Source organism: Giraffa tippelskirchi, chromosome 2, assembly GCF_054371585.1.
Source record: "Giraffa tippelskirchi isolate mGirTip1 chromosome 2, T2T-mGirTip1v1.2.pri, whole genome shotgun sequence".
NCBI lineage: Eukaryota > Metazoa > Chordata > Mammalia > Artiodactyla > Giraffidae > Giraffa > Giraffa tippelskirchi.
Window position 1 is genome coordinate 50,486,709 of NC_137276.1, and position 22,333 is coordinate 50,509,041.

Genomic DNA, 22,333 nt, shown 5'->3' on the forward strand with positions numbered 1-22,333 from the left:
GGATGGAGCAGGTGATGGGAGGTGCACAGGCAAAGGAGGTGCACAGGATACTTCAGGCCTGACAGAAGAGAGGAAAAGGAAAAATGTGATAACCTAGAATTCTAGACCCAAGAACCTATTAGGCTACCAGTCACAGTGAAATGATGATACTAAACTTTTAAAAGTTCAATTCTGAGTATCATTTAGAGTCTTTCATCTACAGATTAAAATCACTTCAGAAAAAAAAAGTTCAATTCGTACAACACTATAGGATGTACCTTTTCTGACTAAAGAGTATACAATCCCATGGATAGCTTCAAAGACCTGTACTGAAACATTCAAATAATAAAAGTGTTTTATCACATATGCTTTCTCATGCCTCTATTTTTTATCCAAATTTTATTTTATCCAAATTTCTGAATCTAATAAAAATTAAATTTTAAATGCATCATAAATTAAGGTTAACTTTTTAATCTGAAAATCAAATACCTAAGGAAAAAAGAACTTGTTTATTTCTGACCTTTCAAGCAATACAGTAAATTCTCAGTAAATTCTCTGAATGGCAATAAAATGGAAAAATCTTTTATTTGTCTGTATCTGAAAGTCTTTAATTTGATTTCTGGATCTGATATCTTTAATTTCAGGTACCTATCATTTCCCTCTCAGTTACTCTCTACCTACTGAAAGGCATGCAAACTCATTTTAATATTACCTAAACCAAAATAAAGACAAGAGGAAATCCAGGGGGCTAAATTATATATTTACTTTCTAAAATCATGACAAAACGGTATTGTGAATTCCTGATATTTTGAGTAATTAAATATTGTTTCTTCTGTTTCTGCATATAATCAAGAGCTGAATATTTTTACAGCATTAATTTACTAACACTCTTCTTTGCAAGCTGTAACTGAGAATCCAGAAAATGTCTAGAAACTTGTAGTCCTGTCCTTTCACTGACTTACTTTGTCACTAAAATTACAGGTTATCTAGGATTCAAATTTTTCACTTATAAATTAAGAACAAATACAACTGCTGTATCTATCTCATGAGATGATTAAGTTTACTCAAACATTTGACATGATGTGCCACTGACTAGGATATTATGCTAAAGTATAAAACTCTCCTAAATAATGGATTTTTCAAATCCCATTTGAGCCTCCATCATGAACAATTCACTTATAGGACTACTGCATATCAATTACAAAGCCAATTAATTAACTCAGTTATTAAAGCATTTATAATAGACCCATTGTTACAACTAGTTGTACGTATAAGCTGTCAAAACCAATTTATATTTTCAAGAGAATCTATATTATAATTTGGAAGACTGAATTTCTGATCAAGGATTTAAAAAACAAAGAATTAAAATATAAGCAAAAATGTAATAGAAAGCTACAAAAATTATTAAATTTATGTTTACAGTACAAAAAACTGGGCAGCTGAAACTATAGTTATAAATCTTACTTCACAAACAAGATGCTAGATATGATATCCAATTTTTTTCTTAGAATTATTGTGTAAGAGTTTTAGAAGGATGATTAAAATGACACAGTTTTACTCTAATTCAAGACCTATCAGTTGAAACAGTATTCTGTTTATTTAATCTCTCCCTATCTTTGTAGCCAGAAGTCTCTGCTGCCAGCCAGAGACCAAATGGGATGCTGGAAAAACCATGTCCTCTTGAAGTTACTGATAAACATGGCTTCAAGTATTCACTTTTCTACACAAAAGATTTGTAGTCTTGTATCATTTAACTTTTCTAAACTGTTTTCCTTATCTGTAAAATGTGCATAACAATCCCTTCCTCGGGGTTTTCCAGGGCTGAATGAAACAAAGTACAAAAACCACCTATGTCTATCATGTGTTATGTACTTACCATGTACATGTTGTCATCTAAATTTTCCCTTAAATTCTTCATGCTTTTACAAGTACTAAAAGTTAATATGAGCTTATGACAAAAGAAAATGTTTAACTCATACAAAGCAACATTCTTATGAGATAGAATACTTTCTGACAGCAGTTTTAACAACAATGCCAACAACAAAAAAGGTTTTAAATTTCAGTTGTTCAATGGGATGTCAGTATCATAGAAAAAGATGCACATTTCATGAAGTCAGTTACTGATTTATTAGTACAATGTATTGACAGAACAGTGTGCCAGTGCTTTCAAATTTAACCACAGAAATTGTACTCCTTAACTAAACTTTGGATACTAATGGTAGTAAATATGGAAAGAACTGAGAGTTTCAGGCCACTGAAGATTACAACACAAGAAGTAAACTGTAATCATAACTAAGCTTATATTGTAACCAACCTAAAGGAGAGGGCTGCCCCCGTATAACTCCATTCTTGGTTCTTTCCTCCAAGTCCATAACTTCTTTGTATATCAATTCTGAAAAAAAGGTAAACAAAAATTTTTCAAAGTCTGAGAGGCAATCTCCCAAGATACGTATATGTTAAGTAAAAAATTTTCACACACATTAAATACTTCGAATAGTGTCCTTGCAATGGAAGAAAGTTGAGAAGTGTCTACCAAAGGTTCAAAGGTATTAATAACAATTTATTGATCCTCAACCATGAATTATATTGAAAGAAAAAAAATCTCTGCTGTAATATTCCAAAAGTTAGATTAAGATAGATCTGAGGTTAGAAGTTTTATCTTCTATACTCCACTAAGACTTTATACTATATCATTCTATACTACAAATACTCATTTAATTCTCTCAATGAAGGCTTGAATCAAATTTGTCTTACTAACTTCTATTTCCTAAGGCCTGGCATAGAGCATGGTATACTGTAGGTACCTACCCAGATACCTGTTAAAAGATATAAATGCAAGAGTAAATGGAACCTTCTTTAATCAGAAGAGAATACAAATACATTTTCATTAAAGGAAAAGAATCAGGTAGCTATACTTTAACACCTTCTGAGTTGAAGCATAGTGTGTTATTACTGTACAGATTTCTTCACAAGAACCTTGTTCCTTAATTAGGCTTCTGGACAGTGGGTGGATGGCTGGCAGGACTACTCCAACTGAAGAGAAACAGCAGATACTGCCCTGTAGTGTATTTGCCCCCTGCCCTGTGTTCTTCTATACGATCTGATGTCAAGTGTGATGTGCCTTATGAGTCTGACTGTCACCTTAAGACCTTTCTGGAGTATGCTAACATTGCCATTATTCTTCTCAGGTCATAAAGTTCTTTGAGGACTCATAAAAGCAATGAATGCTCTTCTAAGAAAAGTGTATAAACAAAAAATGTTGCACAGAATTTCAAGGAGTCTGTAATTCATTAAATATTCAATAAATGATTTCTGATCACAGGGTATGACAATATTCATGTTGATAATAAGGTAAAATAAGTGGGTATGTTGGGATGAACAAGAGCTGGAGACACTGAAGTCTGCCTGCGATGGTAACCTACTTGGGCTAGGAAGAAGAAAAATAGGAAGTCTTTTGATAGAGGCAAGAATGGGAAATGTTTTTAAGAAACAAAAAGGAATGATAAGCATTCCAGTTAGGAGGATTAAAAAGAGAGAGAGATAAAACAGTATCTCTTTGTAAAAAGGGACTAAGGCAGAAGAACCAAAACTAATCAGAGGTACTAACTAGACAAATTAATCTGCAGTTAATGGCTTTGGCAATGAATTTTTTCTGTTATGATGCTAAAAAGGGAGTTTGTGGGTAACTACTAAACTGTATTTGGGTAGGAGAAAAAGATACAGAACAAAAATAAGTATGTTTAAAGTAATCAAAAATCCTAGAAATACACAAATGAAAATACTATGTTTCACTGATTTTTAGACGTACTTTTTTCAGTTAGCTTAATGGTGCAGTACAGCTGGCATTGTTTTCTCTTTCTTAGTGGTATATAATAGTGTGTTTTACAATTGGGGGCCTATTAAAATTCCACGAAATATCACATATGTTTACTGTAAATGTAATGACTTATAAAATATCAGGTTAGATATTTTAATCCCTACTCTGATCCATAGTTCCTACTCTTGTATATTACATATTACACAGACAGATGCACTAGGTTCTACCTAACTCTATCATTTTGGTGGGCTCTACAGAATCTTATTAATACTATATGTCTCCCAAGTCAACTGAGGGAAAACTAATTTCTGATTATTCAGAAGAAACAACTTCATTCCTCCCAAATAAACCTGTAAATGGATTACCTGCTTTGGTTTATACCTCCCCAGTCCCTTTTGCCTTCCAAGTATTTAGGTTCTTAGCTCTTAATAACATATCTTCTGTCTACCCAATTTTAAGTGACTTCTCCAAAGTCATGTAGATACAAAATTGGTCAAAATATTACATGACAATAATATAAATAGAAGCAAATGGGATCTAAAGGTAATTTGGCCCAAATGTCCCAGGGAATCTTTTAAAGAAAGAAATACTTGAACATTTCCACGACTTTCAAAGCATTATTAATATTCAACCAAAGTAAAAAAACAAAAAACAAAAAACCTACTCCATTAGATATGCAAAGATTAAAAATTTTAAAATTAACTCACTCTGTTGATGAGGGTGGGGATAAAAGACATTCCTATACAATGCTGATATGAGTGTAAACTGTTACAATTTCTTCAGAGAGTAATTAGAAACATTTGAAAATATCCTTTGGCCCAGCAAATCTCCTTCTAAGATTTTTCTCACAGGCATATTCTCAGATGTGCACAAGAATACTACAGAGTTGATTATAACAACAACAGACTAGACATAGCTTAAATGCTCTTCAAGTGGTTGTTAGAACAACCCTGTGACAGCCACACAGCAGATCACTAATCAGCTATTAAAGCAGATGAGCCAGGTGTATGGAGCAAGAGGGAATAATCTCTAAAATATACGATAATATCAACAAAGCAATTCTGAGTTGTATACAACTGTATGTGATTAAAACAGGGTGGGAGAGAAGAAGGGGGAGACATCAAACACACAGGTTTGTGTATTTGCAGACTATGAAAGAATGTTAAAGTTCCTGAAAGCACAAATGTGCCTTTGTCTGGGGTGGGGAACATAAGGCATTAAGTTAGTGAAGGAAGGAGGTTTAGTTTCTACTTCTGCAAAATATTTTAAATCATATTATCAAATATCAGTTATGAATAACAGAAAATATCTTTCATCTCCCTAAAATGATGAATAAATAGCATAGAAAGCCAGAGATCTCTCAGCTTCATCTTAAAGAATCTGGTGAATGTTACCTTTCCACTCTTCTATTGTGTGTTCCCTTTCATCTAACTGCTTGTCAGGTATCTTTGGTGGTGGCTGAAAAACAAGGCAACAAAAATTGAGTCAGTTTATTGAAAGTATATAACTTCCTTACAATTACTTGAAATACTTACCATGCAGAAGCCTTGGAAAAACACACCATTATACCAAGATTGATCAATGATCAATGCTGATTTTGTGCAGACAGACTAATTTGCGAAGACTCCAAGACAGGAAAAAAGATGCTTAATAGTCTTTTTTTTCTTGTTTTTGCAGCTATTACATTTTATTTACATCAGAGAATTGTGCTATGCTTTGGACACAATAATTTGTTTACAACAAAGTTAAGATGTTTTCTCAAAGTGCTCAACGTAATAGCTCAACTTACAAGGTAATAAGACAAAAAGGCAAGAAGAACAATGGGAGGGAAGTTTATTTTGTGTAGGAGGTACTTGGATATGTTCATTCTCTAAAGGAATTTTTCATGCAAAAACAGAAAGCACCATCATCATTTATTTATATTTTTATTTAAAATTAAAAAAATATACTCCAAACCTAACTTCAACTCTAACTCTAAGAATACAATATATTCTTAAACATTCAGAAAAGAACTTACAGCTTCTGCTTCAGAAGGATCATACCAGACATTGATATATGGGTGCTGGAGAGCTTCATCTACAGAAATCCTTTTAGATGCATCAATTACCAGCATTTTGGATAACAAATCCCTTGCCTGACTGGCTGCAAAAATAATGAGATGTTTATGTACACATATCTCATAAGGTTTTAAAATTATCAAACCTGAAATTATCATTTACTAAAAAATGCTTTAAAAAGAATAGATTTACTATAAAATTAGATCATACATATGATTAAAAATATAACTAAAAATAACTAAAACCTCATACTGTTCTATTACTCAGAAATAATGTTGCGTTAAGTCTCATAAGAATATAAATACATCTTCATAAACCTCCTCCACAAACACCCACCTACCCACAATGGAATTAAAGATAATATTTTAAAAAGTACCTTTAAGTTTGTTGTGTTCCGAGTCAGCTGGGAAAAGTACATCAGGGAAGAGTTTCTCAAAGCTATATCCAGCATATTTAGGTCTGTTTTCAACATAAGTCCTTACTGTTGGTTGCAGTTTCTTCATGAATTCAGGACATGGTGTTCCAAGCTGTTCAATAACTTTATTCCACTGATCAATATCTAGTATGAAGTAGCTAAGAAAAATACTGTGCATCTAACGTTCAACATATTAGTCATATCCATATTAAAATAACAAGAAAATAGCAATTTAAAATTCTAAGAAAGAATGTGGCAGTTATAAATCTTATAGCCACCTTGCAAAAGGCAATGACTATAGGTGGACAAAAAGAATCAATAACAAGCTTTGTTAACCTTATTTATTATGTGTATATGTGTGTCTACTAATACTGATTTTATCATAAAAATGGAAGCTTAAACTCACAAATTCCAAATACAAATGATGAGTGGCTCAAAGAAATATGGTAATTACTACCCATATAGACTCTAAATATAAACTGGACACAATTTTAGAACATAGAATTTGCCTTTTCTTCTAGCTTATCAGAAAATGTGACTGCATTTCTGAGAAGATAAGAAATATTTATCATCTGTCCTGCTTTTCCGAGTTTTCTAAACTAACAGAAAATAACCAGAAGCAATAAAAATGATGGCATTTCTTTTTGCCATTCTTTGTTTAGCTTAATTAAAATACTTTAAAGCTCTGAAATTTGAGAAAATGACTCACTATTTTGGTTAAGGTATAAGGCTAGAATTCCCTGGTTTCTTTCCTCCTAGTCTTTATACTTCAAGTACTCCCCATGGATTAAGACCTAAAACTTTCTTACTGTAATCCAGTGAATACGGTTTTTCCCATTCTTCTTCTTAAAACAATTCTAAGTGTCACTGGCTGATAAACACATAACAGATCACTGTTACTATAAATATCAGAAGTAGTCAGATGAATACAAATCATGAACCCAAATCTACTCATCACCAAATACAACTATTACTTCTGAAACTCTCAGATGAAAAGATCAGTATGTTATGTTGAGAAATAAGACAACAACTGAAAGACATAGAACACACAGAACATTAACAAAAAAGAAGGTGGGGAGGACAAAACAAAAGGATGACCAGAAACAACAATTTCAAAATTCCTACTATGTCCTAAGTACTTCTAGACTTACTCAAGTGTATAATTATTACAAAAATTTAATGCAAGCCATGATTTTTTATTTAGGTTAAATAAATCAACTCAAAGCCAACAAGTAATTGTGCATAATTAACTTGAGTAGTTTTCAGAATTAACAAATGAGACAACCAATGAGGGAAAGGAAAGTCTATGTCAAATAGCAGGTGGTATTTTGCAAGAGTAATTTAACAATACTTTCTTATTAGGGAGAGACAAAATACATTATACCTGATCAAGCTGAAGTGTTGTCATACATTTGACCTTAAGAAACTACATTTTAGGCCAAAGATAAGGATACGATCTGTACCTGGGAACAAAACACCACCTTTGATCATTTCTCCCATGATGCACCCAACTGACCAAATGTCAACTGAAAACAAAATGCAATGACATTAACATAAAGATTTTGGTTAAAATAAAAAAAATATATAAACATTAAAAAAAAAATCACGCACACCATGTATACTTCAAAATTAAAGAAAGCAGTATAAAATAAAAATGAGTGACAGTGAATGTGCTCTAACTACCAGCAGAGACTGTATGTCCTACTGCCAAATGCAGCCTACAAACATTACAGAAATTTTTGAACTATAACAGCCACAAACTTTATGTCTGTTTTAAAAAAACCCACATGTATGAATGTACACTATATTCATTTTCATTAGAGAACATAAGGAAGTTCATCACCTAACTAATCAAACTGCTGCAGCAGCACAAGGATACAGTCCCTTCCTGGAAAGAGGATTTTGTGGCAAACCATTTCTCCCATAATGCACCCCACAGACCATAAATCCACTATATGTTTGCAGCACAAAAGAAGGAAAAGCAAAGCAAAAGGTCATTAAAATCAAAGAAGCATAATATGACTGCATTATATAAAAACTGCAAAACATCACAGAAAGAAAAAAGTGACTTTAATTTTAGCTAATGGAAAATTTAAAACATAAAATATTTTTCAAAAGGCTTTGATTCACAAAAGCAAATGTGAAGTGTAGCATTTTAGCTACATATCTAATTTAAAGTGAGAGCTATGCACAGAAATCACATGATTTTAAAACCTATAGTTTGCCCCTGAAAATTTACTTATAAAATATGAAAAAGAACCAACGCAAACTTATAAATAAGGCTGAAAATGTACATGAGGTACCAAAATTTAGAAAATAAAATCTTGATACTACTTGGAGGTTCAACTGTGCATTATACTCTCTCTTTAAGTAAAATAAAAGAAAAAAGCATGAGCAGACATAGTCTAGCGTATTAAAATATTTAACAGAAATAATGTTTCTATGAATAATTACAGTTAAAAAGTTAACCTAAAGGTCTTCAGAAATTTTCAAGCTGGAGTTCATAAATTTGTTTTGAGAAGTGCTATGTTTACTCTGAATAGAAAATCATTTGTCTTCTTGGCAACACCATATTGCATTTACTCTACTATCCCAAAAGGAACAAGTACATAGAGAATGAACAAATAATCAAGAAAACACAGCAAAAAAGTATATTTCATGTTTTCCACCTAAAGTGTTTTAAACTTATAGAACTAAACCACTTTTGGTTTAAGAAGATGGTTTCGGCTGAACACAGTTATGAAAGCTCCCACAAATTTGTTATCTACAGAGTCTCCTACTAGACTTACTGACCCTTGCCAACTTTATTTATTTATTTTGGCCAAACAGGATGACCAGGGATTGAACCTGCATCCCCTGTGGTAGAAGTACGAGTCTTAACCACTGGACCACCAGGGAAATCCTGTGACGTTTGTTAATTTTAAATGAGAGTTCCAATCGAAGTTCAAAAGAATGCGCCAGACACAGAAATAAGCAATTTGAGGATCTCCACCTATTTCATTAAAACTAATCACATACCCTGACACTTTATATCTTTGGGTTTGAAAACAGATAAAAAGAGTAGGTGATTACAGTTTAATACAAGAGGGGGAAGAATGAGCAATTTGAAGGGAAAGTTTTAGAAACTTGTATTTGTTTTTGAAGTCTGAAGACTTCAATTCTTTTAACAGCAAAAGAATAAAAGGGCAGGAATAGATGTTAGAGATGTACCTTTAACCATGCAGAACGACTTGGGAACTTAAAATATGTAGTTTCTAATATACTCATAAGGAGACTATTAGTTCATTACAGAATTTTAGGAGCTATATTTAGGAATTTTGGAAATCCTATGGAACTCAAGTTTCTCTAAAATTTCACATTGGAATACATACAAATCTTTTTGTATCTATGGCATAACTCAACTTCCAAGGATAAAATTTTAGAAGGAAAGTTAATATTCCCCTATCAATTCAGAGAAAATTTTTTTCCAGGGTTTTCATTTTTGGCAAACATCTATTACAACAGTTTCTCCTTGTGGATTTTATAGAGAATAGCAAGCTTTAGTTAAATATCTAGGACACAATCTATGAACATAACCTTGAGAAAAACTATGTACATAACCTTGAGAAAAACATATTTTAAAACATTTCAAAAGCTGCAAGCACCAGAGGCTATTGCAAGCATTGTCTGGGCTAATGAAGACTTTCCTCAGAATATGAAAAGCCTGATTCAAACATAAAAAGAGCTTTACAGGTCTAAACTGCTTAATCTATTTGGCAGTTTAAATATATCCCATTATCTCACACTTTCCAAAAAGCTTTGAGGGTAGCTTGCAATAAAAGACATATATATAAAACAAAGTTGTTAAAACAGGTGTAGGATGGGTAAGAGGTGTCACTATAAGGTGGAAGTCCTTATTTGTTTAACCTTGCTGGCTAATGTAGTTATCAATATTGAGCAGTATATTTGACTCAGTTTCCTGGAGCCAAAAAAAAGAACGCAATAAAGTAGATCTATATAATTTTTATCTAAGAAAGGAAAGTATGCCAACTCTTTACATGATAGTTTATCTTGGTGCTAATTTCTACTAGGGAGCGCCTAAGATCACAATTCCAAGACAAAGTGACACACTGCACATTATTTATGACAATCAATGGTTTTACAGCAAATACAAAAACAATGATCATGTTGTCATTTGAAATAGTAATTCTCCAAAAAAAGAGAGAGTAGTCTAATACTAAACCTAACTCACTGGATTTTACAGGGTATAAGACAATTTTAGGTAAAGAGTAAGACAACAGAATAGCATGTTTATTTAAGAACACAAGAATAATACTGATAATAAATGTTTAAAGTGTTTTTAACTAGCTCAGATACGAATATTAAGCTAAAATCCTCACTTCAAAGTTATCTTTTTTAGAAAAAAAGAATCCTCAAAACTGATTTGATACAGTTTCCTGATTCAGAGTGAACTGCTGTTTCAGTCTTTTGCTAGAAAAAATGTCTAGGTCCTACTTTATGAAGTATTTTGAATTATCACATTTAAAAAGTTAAAGTCAATAAAATCCTGTGTAGACTTATTCGTCTTCCAAATGACTGAGATTCAGCAAAATTTCTTAGGTATAAATATGTGTATGTATAACATTTTTTAAAAATTCATGAACTACATGCCTGATCATTTTCTTCAACCTAATTCTAGTGTTAATTTATGTAACTGGCTATATTCACACATAATAATGCCATTTCTTTAAGGCTGGACACAAGGGCTTTGATGAAATATCATTTCTTCTGAAAGGTAACCTTAAATTAATTATCCATCAGCTTTGCAGAACAGCCTTATTGTAGCTCTTAAAGTTTGCACTAAGTGCTACTGCTATTAACTTTAATGCCATGGGACAGGAAATATGTGCAAACATCATTAATGTAAACTAAGATCACCACTAAAGATATGGGTCCACTATATACTTCCTTGAGCCCATGTTAGAATGCTCATTTTCACATTACAGGCAAGAAAATGGTATGTATTCCATATATGTATTATGTTACAGGGGCCATGGTAACAAATTCTTTATCCAATGGTTATATTGATGATTATGTATTTGTATTTAAATAAACAGGGGCCCCAAATTTTTCCAAACATTTATGACAAATTTTGTAGTTACTTCCAAACTCTTGATAAACATTTCAAACAGCGATAATTTTCTTTATGCATTTCAATTTAAGTATTTACATAAGAAATCTGATAAACAAAAGCAAATAAATCTGAACAGAATTTCAAGTAAATAGTGTTTGCTGACCGTTTTCTTTGTAGCCCATCCCTAGGATGACCTCAGGTGCTCTGTAGTAGCGAGTCACTACGTAAGGTGTCATCATAAAACTAGTTCCTGCAGTCCTGGCCAGTCCAAAGTCAAGAATCTTCAAAGTGCAGTCTGATTTTACTACTATATTACTGGGCTTTAAGTCCTTCAAAAATAAAAATACAAAAAATGACTGCTATGATATAAACAAATATTTTGCAGTCCACATGTTATGAATGAGATCACTTATAAAACAATTCATGCTAATTGTTCATTTTTCTCACTGTAATTGTTACTACTGCACAGATTCATCATAATAGGCAAATCTGAGAAACTAGCTTGATGGCATTTTTAATTTACAAATACATACAGTAGTTATTAGAAATTAGTAATGTTTTATTTGCTAGAAAATATGATTAGCTAGAAACTTTCAAACAAGGAGTGTAAAAGCGATTTGGAATGGCATCTCAAAGCTCATGTAAGAACTTTTATGGTTAAATAAAGACAGAATCATAAGTTAGCATTTGTATTCACTTGTACACTAAATTACTAGCTTTTAAAATTCTCATTTTAAAATCACAATAGGCTTTAAATAGGTATTATATATCAACAATAGGCCATTCTATGTCAACTCAATCACACGTCATTTGACTTTTCAAATAGGCAGATGTTCAACTCTGAAGGACCAAAGTAATCATTATCAGTTTTCCCTTCACAGATTTCTCACCCAAAGTCATACAAATTTGTTCATACAACTTTTGACTGCCCATAGAGGTAGGACACCACTGTCCTGGTGACACTAAGCCATAAAATTACTTGCTGCTGATGCTACCAAGTAACGTCTGTGAAGAACCCCCCATGTGAACCCAACCTCAAGGAATTCTATGCTACGATCATAAAAAGGCAGCAGCATAAATACTCAAGGCTTCAAATTCAACCCATCTTGCCTTTTAGCTACCATGAATCCTATTATGAACAGAGAGACCAAAAAAAGCAGGCCTATAATTCACATATATTGAATATTAATGATTAACGGTACAGAAAACTGGCCTGAAAAATAATGATTAATTACTCTTGCAATGTCTATATCCAGCAAAATATGTATACTGTCTTTAGCCTATTTTGATAGGCAATGATAGATGGATTTAGAAGATATGTCACCTATTTGTTGTTGGTGTTCAGTTGCTAAGTTGTGTCTGACTCTTTGCAACCCTATGGACTATGGCATGCCAGGTTCCTGTGTCCTCCACTATCTCCCAGACTTTGCTCAAATTGATGTCCACTGAGTTGGTGTTGCTATCTAACTTATCTCATCCTCTGCTGCTCCCTTCTCCTTTGCCTTCAATCTTTCCCAGCACCAGGATCTCTTCCAATGAGCTAGCTCTTGGCATCAGGTGGCCAAAGTGTTGGAGTTACAGCTTCAGCAACAGTCCTTTCAATAAATATTCAGGGCTGATCTCCTTTATGACTAACTGGTCTGATCTCCCTGCAGTCCAAGGGACTCTCAAGAGTCTTCTCCATAGCACCACAATTCAGTGCTCAGCCTTCTTATGGACCAACTGTCACATCTGTACATGACTATGGGAAAAACCATAGCTCTGACTAGATGGACCTTTGTCAGCAAAGTAATGCCTCTGCTTTTTTAATATGCTGTCTAGGTTTGTCATGTCATCTATAGATTTTATCAAATTAAAAATAAATATCAACAGGCTTACTGGAACAGAAGAACATTTTTATTATTGCTATCCTATAAATACGTGGTCATTATTTCTAAAATGCAATATCTCAGCAAAGAAACACTGCATGTTCAAAAATAAATATTATGAGCTTTGATGCTATTTCAACGTCTATCATGTTGGTTAATGATTTAATGGCTCATTGTAGCACTGCATTCTAGCCTAGGAATAAGATTTCAACCTTAAACACTTTACTTTGGAAGAATTAAGAACAAAATAAAAAATTTTTCAAATAGTCATTTTTTGTTAAGGGAAAGAAACTTTCAAAAAAGAATATCATCTGAAATTCATCCTTGTATATCAATATGTGTGGGCTTCCTAGTGGCACAGTAATAAAGAATACACCTGCCAATGCAGGAGATGCAGGTTCAATCCCTGGGTCAGGAAGATTCCCCTGGAGTAGGAAATGGCAATCCACTCCAGTATTCTTGCCTGGAAAATTCCATGGATAGAGGAGCCTGGCGGGCTCCAGTCCATGGGGTGGCAAAGAGTTGGACACAACTAAGCGACTGAGGAAACACGCACACACATCAATATGTACCTTTCTACAGATATTTAGTAGCACTGCTATCTATATCTCTGAAGAATTATTGAACTTGTATGAATGTGTGACAGAAATAGTGGACTAACTTAATATTCCATCTTCTCTACCACATTTTTCCAGCCTGTGATTAATTCTAGTCAATGGGCTGTGAGTGGGAACTAAGAATAGAAGGGCCAGTTTCTTATACACTAGCAGTGGACAATCTGAAAGAGAAATTAAGAAAATAACTCCATTTATAATAGTTTCCAAAAGAATAAGATACCTAGGAAAAAATTTTAACTAAGTTCGTGAAAAGACTTGCACACTGAAAACTGTAAAACATAGAAGATCCGTCACAGACTACATTGCATTCCCCCCAATCAAGTGCAAACGTTGAAGTCCTAACCCTTAATGTGACTGTATCTGGAGACAGGGCCCTTATAGAGGAAATTAAGGTTAAACCCTTATGACATCTCATAAGGGTTGGGCTCAATACAAAAAAACTGGTGTCCCTATAAGAAAAGAGAAAGAGACACCAGAGTTTGCTCTCTCTTCTTACAAGCACGGAAGAAAGGGCATATAAAGACACAGCAAGAAGGCGGCTGGCTACCTCCACATCAGGAAGAGAGATCTCACTAGAAACGGAATTTACTTGCATGTTGGTCCTGGACTTCTAACCTCCAAAAACTGTGAGAAAATAAATTTCTCTTGTTTGGGCCACCTAGTCCGTGCTGTTTTGTTATGGTACACAAAATAGACTAACACAACCTAAGTAAATGGAAAGACATCCTATATTTATGAATTGGAATACTAAATATAGTTAAGACAGCAAAACTACCCAAGCAAGCTACAGAGTCAATGAAATCATTATTATTACAATTCCAATGGCCTTTTCAGCAGAAATGGAAAAGCTGATACTCAAAATTCATATGGAATCACAAGGAGCCTTGAACAGTCAAAATGATATTGAGAAAGAATAAAGTTGATGGACTCATACTACCCCATTTCAAAATTTACTACAAAGCTACAGTGCTCAAAATAAAGTGGTACTGGTAAAAGCATAGACACAAAGACCAATTGAATTGAGAACTGAGAGTCCAGAAATAAAACCATATGTCTATAGCCAACTGAATTTCAACAAGGATGCCAAAATCATTCAATGAGAAAACAACAGTCTCTTTTAATAAATGGTGCTAGGATAACTGGATTTCCACAAGCAAAAGAATGAAGTTATTAGCACCTTATCTCATACCATATACAAAAATTAACTCAAAATGGGTCAACGACCTAAACGTAAGAGCTACAACTACTGATGAAAAACTAAGAGTAAATCTTTATGACCTCGAATTCAACAATGAATTCTTACACACGACACTAAAAGTACAAACAACCAAAGAAAACATAAACTGATTTTAATGAAAGTTAAAATGTTTGCATATCAAAAGAGATCAAGAGAGTGAAAAGACAACATACAAAAATAGGAGAAAATATTTACAAATTACTCATCTGATAAGGATAGTATTCAGAATATATAAAGAACCCTGATAACTCAACAACAAAAAGAAAAACAACTCAATTAAAAAATGGGCAAAGGGCTTCAATACATATTTCTTCCAAGAAGATATACAAATACACAACAACCATGAAAAGATGTTTAATGTCATTAGAGAAATGTAAGTTAAAACCACAACGAGATACCACTTCATACTCACTAGGAGGGCTAGAATGAAAAAGTCATTAGGAATCAGTAAAGATTTGGGGAAATTGGAATTTTTGTGTACCATTGGGAAATGTAAAATGGTGTGTACTCACTGTGGAAAACAATTTGCTGGTTCTTCAGAAAGTTAAATAAGACCCAGCAATAAAACTCCCAGGTAGATACCCAAAAGAACTAAAAACAGGAACTCAAATACGTCTACCTTAATGTTTTTAACAGCACTAAAAGCTAACAGGTGGAAATAACCCAGATGTCCATTAATGGATGAACGGATAAACAAAATGTGGTAAATATATACAACAGAATATTCATCAGTCATAAAAAGGACTGAACTACTGATATACACTTTAACATGGGTGAAATTGAAAACATTATGCTAAGTTAAAGAAACCAGACAAAAAGGTCATATATTGTATGATTCTACTTATATGAAATATCCAGAAGAGGTAAATCCATGGACACCGAGAGCAGACTGGTATATGCCAGGGGTTGGGGAGAGAAGGGATGACTACCAGGGGTAGGTAGTTTTCTTTTGGAGCAATGAAAACATTGTGAAATTTGGTATCGGTAGTGGTTGCACAATGTTGTGAATGCACTAAATATCACTGAACTGCACACTTGGAAACAATGTGAATTTTATGTTACATCAATTTAACTTCAATGATTAAAAAAAGATATGACAGTTTTTTCTACTAACCCGATGAATAATTCCAGCAGAGTGAAGGTGCTTGATTCCACACAGCATCTGATAGAGAAGGTAGGACATTCTTTCATGATCTAGTTCCATCTGAATCACTTGACAAAGATTTGCATCCATGAGCTCCATAACTATGTAACTTTATGGGCAAAAAAAGATAACAGCTAAAGTATGCAGTGACAATCAAAGAATAATATGTATTAACAAACTTTTAATTATTACACTTACACATCTTGAAATTCTTCTAGGGATTTCTGTGGTGTAAAAACATTCAAAAGGCCAATTATCTGTGGCAAAAGCAGAGAAATAGAAAAATTAGAAATTCCTTAACACTATTTTCATTTGGAAACTGCAAATACATGGATTAAAAAAAAGCCACCCTCAGTGTAGTTTTTCAAGTCTTATGTTCTAAGCTTAAGTAATTGCCTTATTTTATATATTAAACCTTTATGGCCAGGGTTGGGGGCAGGGAGAGAAGCAGAGCACAGAGGATATTAATGGCAGAGACAAGACTCTGAATGATACTATAATAGTAGATATATGCATCATTACACATTTGTCCGAACCCACAGAATGTACAACACCAAGAGTGAACCCTAATGCAAACTCTGGACTCTGGGTGGTAAGTATATGTCAATGTAGGTTCACTGATTATAAAAAATGTACCACTCTGGTGGGGGGATGTTAATAATGCAGGAAGCTACGCATGTATGTGGACAGAGGATATATGGGATATCTCTGTACTTATCTTTAGATTTTGCTGTGAACCTAAAACTGCTCTAAAAACACAGTCTTACACACACACACACAAACTATACCAACAGAAGAGCTCCAGAAAATCCATTCCATTTATGAACGTTCAATTATTATGGACCTATATTATACAATCCTCTACATAATCTGTAAGCAAATCTTAAATACTTTCTGCCAGCTTTTATCCAACTCATTACTTTTATATAACCTCAGCCCTTTTGACCCCTTGTTTTTCATAAAACTTCACTTCCCCAGACTTCCTCATTTCCTATCTAGTTCACCAGTTTATCCATAGGCATGCAATCTTTCCCACTATTCTTTTTCAATCCTCCTCCCTTCTCTATTTGTACCCTTTTCCTGGGTGATACTATGTATGTTTTTTTCCTCCAAACCTATGTAGATAATTCCAAAAACTCATTAAAGGTTCTTTAGTTTATAAGTCTCAGATTTTCATTGCTACTTCACATGAGGTCTCTCAAAATAATATAAAATTGAATTCATTACCCTTCCAACCCAAACCTCTTACTTTTCCAGAGTATCTTCTTTTTTACAACAGAAAGCACAGAGTGATTTTTTACTCTTTTTCTCAATATCTGAAAAGTGAAAAGTGTTAGTTGCTCAGTTGTGTCCAACTCTTTGTGACCCCATGGACTGTAGCCATTTGCATCATAGTAAATAAAAGAATGCTATCCATTCACTATTGTCAGGGTGAATTTCAACCTCTTTTCACTCCCTATGCTGAGGATTCTAACATCTCATCTAGACTGTTCATGCTGTAATAACTTCTAACACTTGGTTCCCTAACAATGGTTTTCTGCAAATCCAGCTACCATTTTACTGTCTATAATATATGGTAATAAAAAGATAATATTACTCACCTTTTCAAAAATCTAAAGTCACCAAAAAAATTTCTAAAACTCCCTTGCAGTACATTCAACGACCTCCATGACAGGACAGCAACCCACTTCATCTCTTGCTAAGCCCACTATTAAACTTGATACTTGAGCAAGAAGGCTGTTTTTAAAAAACTATCAAGGCCTTTAAACATACTATTCCCTATGTTTGTCACTTTCCTACTAAACGCTACTAAATCTTCAAGATAGGCCTCTTTTGTAGGGTCTGACAATGCCTAGTTCTTGACAGAGCTGAGTATTCTACTTTGGCCCCACAACATCTATGTTATCATGGCACTTAATACACTGTAGCATAGTCTTGCTTTCACAGCAGCGTCTTACTCCTTCTTACAATTTTGACATATAAGAAAATATCTGACACATATTTTTGAAATGTGTTGACAATTATACTTAGAATGTTTTTCTAGACATAAACTTCATGAGGGCAGAACCCATGTTAGTCATTTAAGCATAAAGCTTTGCTTACAGAAGGCATCCAAATACATGTTCAGTACATGTTTAGTGTTAAAATTCTGAAAAATAATTTTCAGATCAGAGAGAGTAAAACAAATTCATTTAAGACAGAGGAATAAGTATCGAATTGTTCTAAATGAATGCCTCCTAACATGTCTCCTAACCAGATGAACTACACAGTGGGAGACTTGGAGAAATAGTAAAACTATTCTCATTAATATCTAGGCAATCCCAGAGTAAAAGTGTGGTATCAAAGATGAAAAGTATACAGAGGCAGAAAGGATATCAGTGGTTTCTCAGAAATGAGGAGGATGGGAGATGGGGGAATGAGAGCCAAAGGAATGGGGTTTCTTTCTGGGTGATGAAGATGTTATAGAAACTACTGTGGTGATAGTCACATAAATCAGTGAATATACTAAAAACCAATGAATTAAATGGATTAGTTGTATGGTATGTGAATTGTATCATAATAAAGCTGTTATACACAAAAGATTAAAATAGATAGCTGTCTTGCTTTTCCAAAAGACAAATGAAGAAAATTACGTCAGTTGTATAGTGGACAAACAAAAGTCAAGGACTGATTAAATGGGTGGTATATGACCACTCTGAAAGAAGTAAAAACTACTAGAAACATGTAAAAATTCACTGAGAAACTTTACTTCTGTGAATAGAAACAACAATAGCATTAATAACAAAGAACAGCAACAGATTAGAGAAATGCAGCCAGACATATAATATATGAAGATTTCAGAAAGGTATTTTTGAAAATGAAAAAATATAAAAGGGTGAAAGTCATATGTCTAAGTTTTTATAACCATTAGAAAATAGAATTAGGAATGTTTTACTAATTTAATTTAAATATTTTTTAAAGTTTCTGCTAAACTGCTTTATCCAATATTATTAAATAAAGTTCCAATGTCAAAGAATAATGGGAACAAATTCATCTCTGTGCTAAGGTTCCAGTTTTCTGAAATGTCAGCTTAACAGAAAACAAAAAGCAGAAGATGAGATAAAGCCTACATAAAGTTCTAAAACATCTACCTGTTTAAAATTCCTCTTGAAAAGTAGAAAATTATATAATCTTCATTTCATAAAGTATTTTGCATCTAATATTTAATAAAGTTGAGAAAAATTTCACAATGCAGATACACTTTTAAGCAATCTTTCAACCCCAAAGAACAATTTAAAGCACCTATTATTTTAAAAGATTTTGATATTCACGTATTCATGAAAAAGTCTTGATTTTACACAAGAAATTTTCTGAATGTTCACTTACATTTTTGTGATTTACACATTTCATAAGAACCAGCTCTCTGTAAGCACGCTTAGCATGAGTTTGATTCTGAAACGGCCGGCTTAGCTTCTTGATTGCAACATTTCTTTCAAGAATGGCATCATAAGCTGCACTGTAATAAGAAATTTCAAAACAACAAAAATTTAATCAAAACTCTGCAAACTGAATTATGAAAAATTCATGTAGATTTCTCACTTTCTCCAAAGATAAATGCAACTAAATCAATTTCCAGCCCTTAGTACTCAACATGTTTCTTAAAATATTAATGGATTAAAAGCAAAAATGAACTATGAAGAAAGAGACTGCATGTTCACTGGGGGTCATCCAAGATCCATCTAGCATACAATGGGCACATAATACACAAATCTTTAATGAGTATTCAAGTCCAATAGATATACCTTAGAGCCTAAATGAATCCCTCACCCCAAATCGACATTAAGGAAAGACAAGATAAAAAATACACGTGGTCATAAATTCTACTCAAACACTTGTTGAAGAATTCTACATAAGTACATCACCTCCTCCTCTTTAGACACAACAAAACGAACACAGAAAGAGGAAAATACATATAAAGGCATCTATATGAAAGATTATTTTATAAAAGTAAACACAAAATTTGTTTTGGAGGTGAAATTAAAAATCAAGGTATTTATAAATGCTAGATTTCAGGACACCAGAAGCCACATCATAACTATTAATGAAAAACCTATAATTCTGGGAAAAATAACACTATCTCTCTATCACATGACACTGACCAAATGGTACACTGACCAAATGGTACATTTCACAAATGACAGATCAAAGAAAGTAAAGCACAAGTAAGGTAAAGTGCCTAAAAATTATAGAATAGTATGATTGAAAGAGATTTTAAAAATCATTTGGATTAATCACTGCCTGACATAGGGCCAAAGAGGTTAACTAATTTGTCCAAAGTCAGCCAGAAGGTTGAAAGCAAAGCTGAGTCTAGAAGACTGAGAGATAAGGTCATGCTTTTCATCCTGGACCACTATAAAAGACGATTTCTCTTTACTCTCTTTATGTAATTTTTGGAAAATCAGCATTTGTTGTTGTTGTTGTTTAGTTGCTAAGTGTATCCAACTCTTTGCAACCCTATGGACAGTAGCCTGTCATGCTTCTCTGTCCATGGGATTTCCCAGGCAAGAATATTGGAGTGCACTGCCATTTTCTTGTCCAGGTGATCTTTCTGACCCAGGGATAGAACCCACATCTCCTGTACTGGCAGGGGGATTTTTTACCACTGAGCAACCAGGGAAGCCCAAAGGTAGCATAATACTGATTAAAATTATTCTCTAACCTAATTGGAACCTAAATTATTCTCTAACCTATTCCGAATAGAGGGAAACAATAGAATGGGAAAGACTAGAGATCTCTTCAAGAAAATTAGAAATACCAAGTGAACATTTTATGCAAAGATGGGCTCAATAAAAGACAGAAATGGTATGGACCTAACAGAAGCAGAAGATATTAAGAAGAGGTGGCAAGAATACACAGAAGAACTGTACAAAAAAAGACCTTCACAATCCAGATAATCACAATGGTGTGATCACTCACCTAGAGCCAGAAATTCTGGAAGGTGAAGTCAAGTGGGCCTTAGAAAGCAAAACTACGAACAAAGCTAGTGGAGGTGATGGAATTCCAGTTGAGCTATTTCAAATCTTAAAAGATGATGCTGTGAAAGTACTTCACTCAATATGCCAGCAAATATGGAAAACTCAGCAGTGGCCACAGGACTGGAAAAGGTCAGTTTTCATTCCAATCCCAAAGTAAGGCAATGCCAAAGAATGCTCAAACTGCCACACAGTTGCACTCATCTCACACGCTAGTAAAGTAATGCTCAAAATTCTCCAAGCCACGATTCAATAGTACGTGAATTGTGAACTTCCAGATGTTCAAGCTGGTTTTAGAAAAGGCAGAGGAACCAGAGATCAAATTGCCAACATCCGTTGGATCATTGAAAAAGCAAGAGAGTTCCAGAAAAACTTCTATTTCTGCTTTATTGACTATGCCAAAGCCTTTGACTGTGTGGATCACAATAAACTGTGGACAATTCTGAAAGAGATGGGAATACCATATCATCTGACCTGCCTCTTGAGAAACCTGTATGCAGGTCAGGAAGCAACAGTTAGAACTGGACAGGGAACAACAGACTGGTTCCAAATAGGAAAAGGAGTACGTCAAGGCTGTATATTGTCACCCTGCTTATTTAACTTATATGCAGAGTACATCATGAGAAATGCTGGGCTGGAAGAAGCACAAGCTGGAATCAAGACTGCCGGGAGAAATTATCAACAACCTCAGATATGCAGATGATACCACCCTTATGGCAGAAAATGAAGAACTAAACAGCCTCTTGATGAAAGTGAAAGAGGAGAGTGAAAAAGTTGGCTTAAAGCTCAACATTCAGAAAACTAAGATCATGGCATCTGGTCCCATCACTTCATGACAAATAGATGGGGAAACAGTGGCTGACTTTATTTTTTGGGGCTCCAAAATCACTGCAGATGGTGATTGTAGCCATGAAGTTAAAAGACACGTACTCCTTGGAAGGAAAGTTATGACCAATCTAGACAGCATATTAAAAAGCAGAGATATTACTTTGTCAACAAACGTCCGTCTAGTCAAGGCTATGGTTTTTCCAGTAGTCATGTATGGATGTGAGAGTTGGACTATAAAGAAAGCTG

The 22,333-nt window shown here is 33.8% G+C and overlaps 1 protein-coding gene across 18 annotated transcripts in view; it reads right to left on the reverse strand.

The window, feature by feature from the left end:
* Nucleotides 1-22,333, reverse strand: part of MAPK8 (mitogen-activated protein kinase 8) — a 93,129-nt gene that overhangs the window by 8,135 nt on the left and 62,661 nt on the right. For 10 of the 18 annotated variants that reach the window (XM_081561870.1, XM_081561925.1, XM_081561860.1 and 7 more), the window contains 9 exons: nt 19,614-19,743; nt 16,446-16,504; nt 16,218-16,356; nt 11,545-11,710; nt 7,723-7,794; nt 6,230-6,412; nt 5,814-5,938; nt 5,191-5,254; nt 2,294-2,371 (listed from right to left, as the gene is read on the reverse strand). In XM_081561870.1, coding sequence (XP_081417996.1) covers nt 2,294-2,371; nt 5,191-5,254; nt 5,814-5,938; nt 6,230-6,412; nt 7,723-7,794; nt 11,545-11,710; nt 16,218-16,356; nt 16,446-16,504; nt 19,614-19,743 — 1,016 coding nt within the window. Of the gene's footprint in view, nt 1-2,293; nt 2,372-5,190; nt 5,255-5,813; nt 5,939-6,229; nt 6,413-7,722; nt 7,795-8,147; nt 8,220-11,544; nt 11,711-16,217; nt 16,357-16,445; nt 16,505-19,613; nt 19,744-22,333 lie in introns of all 18 variants that reach the window. The other 8 variants (XM_081561885.1, XM_081561952.1, XM_081561875.1 and 5 more) reach the window with 2 other exon arrangements.